Genomic DNA, 965 nt, shown 5'->3' with positions numbered 1-965 from the left:
TTTTTTGTATTGAAAATAATGTTATCTAGTGAATATCCAGTGTGTGATTTGATTGAAGCAAGCCATTTTCTCTTTAATTTATATAGGGTTTCTTCTGTCAGAAGAGAGAGTCAGACAGAATGTGCGATACAGATGGTAAATCCAATGTCCCAAATGGTAAGTAAATCATGAAGTAAATACAAGTTCACCCAAAACTGAAAATTGTCATACAAATACAAAAGACGAAAGATCTTAGGCAGAATACTTAGGTTCAAAAATCGCCATGAAATATTGTAACAAAAGTCCATGCAATTTATTCTCATTATTACTTGTCTTCTGAATTCATATGATCTTTTCCTGAGGATTAGACCAACATTTCAGTCACTAACTGCTGCACTGACATTATTATTAACGTCTCATTTTGTGCTTCATGGGAGAAAATAAAATAAAACGGGGACTGGGGTCAATGCGACATGAGAGTGAATAAAGTCTTGGGTGAAATGCTTGTAATCTCTGATGTATTTAGATGATGGCAAAAGTAGCCAATTTTTAAGTATGGGGCTTGATTTACCAGGTGGTTCTGATGATCCAGAACCTGGAGAAGGAAGAGAGGAGGCAGATACATCTGCAGCGCCAGAGGCCCAGACCAGTCCTGATTCAGGTATGGAAACAAATAGAGTCCAAACTGGCATATACAGTGCTGTTCATAAGTTTGTGGTCAGTAAGATTTGTTTCATGCTTTTGAAAGACATCTCTTGTGCTCACTAAGGCTGTAATTTATTTGATCAGTAATATGGTAAAATATTGTTATAATTTAAAATAATTATTTTCCATTTTTATTTTTTAAGTGTAATTTATTAATGTGATGGCAAACCTAAATTTCCAATCTTCAGTGTCACACTATCGTTTAGAAAACATCTAATATGCTAATTTGGTGCTTAAAAAACATTTATTTTTATTATCAATGTTGAAAACAGTTGTGCTGC

At 33.9% G+C, this 965-nt stretch overlaps 1 protein-coding gene across 1 annotated transcript in view; it reads left to right on the top strand.

The window, feature by feature from the left end:
- Nucleotides 1-87: 87 nt before the first annotated feature.
- LOC107578672 (DDB1- and CUL4-associated factor 8-like) overlaps nt 88-965 on the top strand; it is a gene marked incomplete at its 3' end in the record, with an annotated part of 22,138 nt that continues 21,260 nt past the window's right edge. Inside the window, exons 1-2 of the mRNA XM_016264604.1 lie at nt 88-156; nt 554-640. Coding sequence (XP_016120090.1) covers nt 120-156; nt 554-640 — 124 coding nt within the window. The remainder of the gene's footprint in view (nt 157-553; nt 641-965) is intronic.

This window comes from Sinocyclocheilus grahami, unplaced genomic scaffold (genome assembly GCF_001515645.1).
Source record: "Sinocyclocheilus grahami isolate Dianchi unplaced genomic scaffold, SAMN03320097.WGS_v1.1 scaffold11436.1, whole genome shotgun sequence".
Lineage (NCBI taxonomy): Eukaryota > Metazoa > Chordata > Actinopteri > Cypriniformes > Cyprinidae > Sinocyclocheilus > Sinocyclocheilus grahami.
The sequence above is the reverse complement of the archived record's forward strand: the minus strand, read 5'-3'. Positions and strand labels throughout refer to the sequence as shown.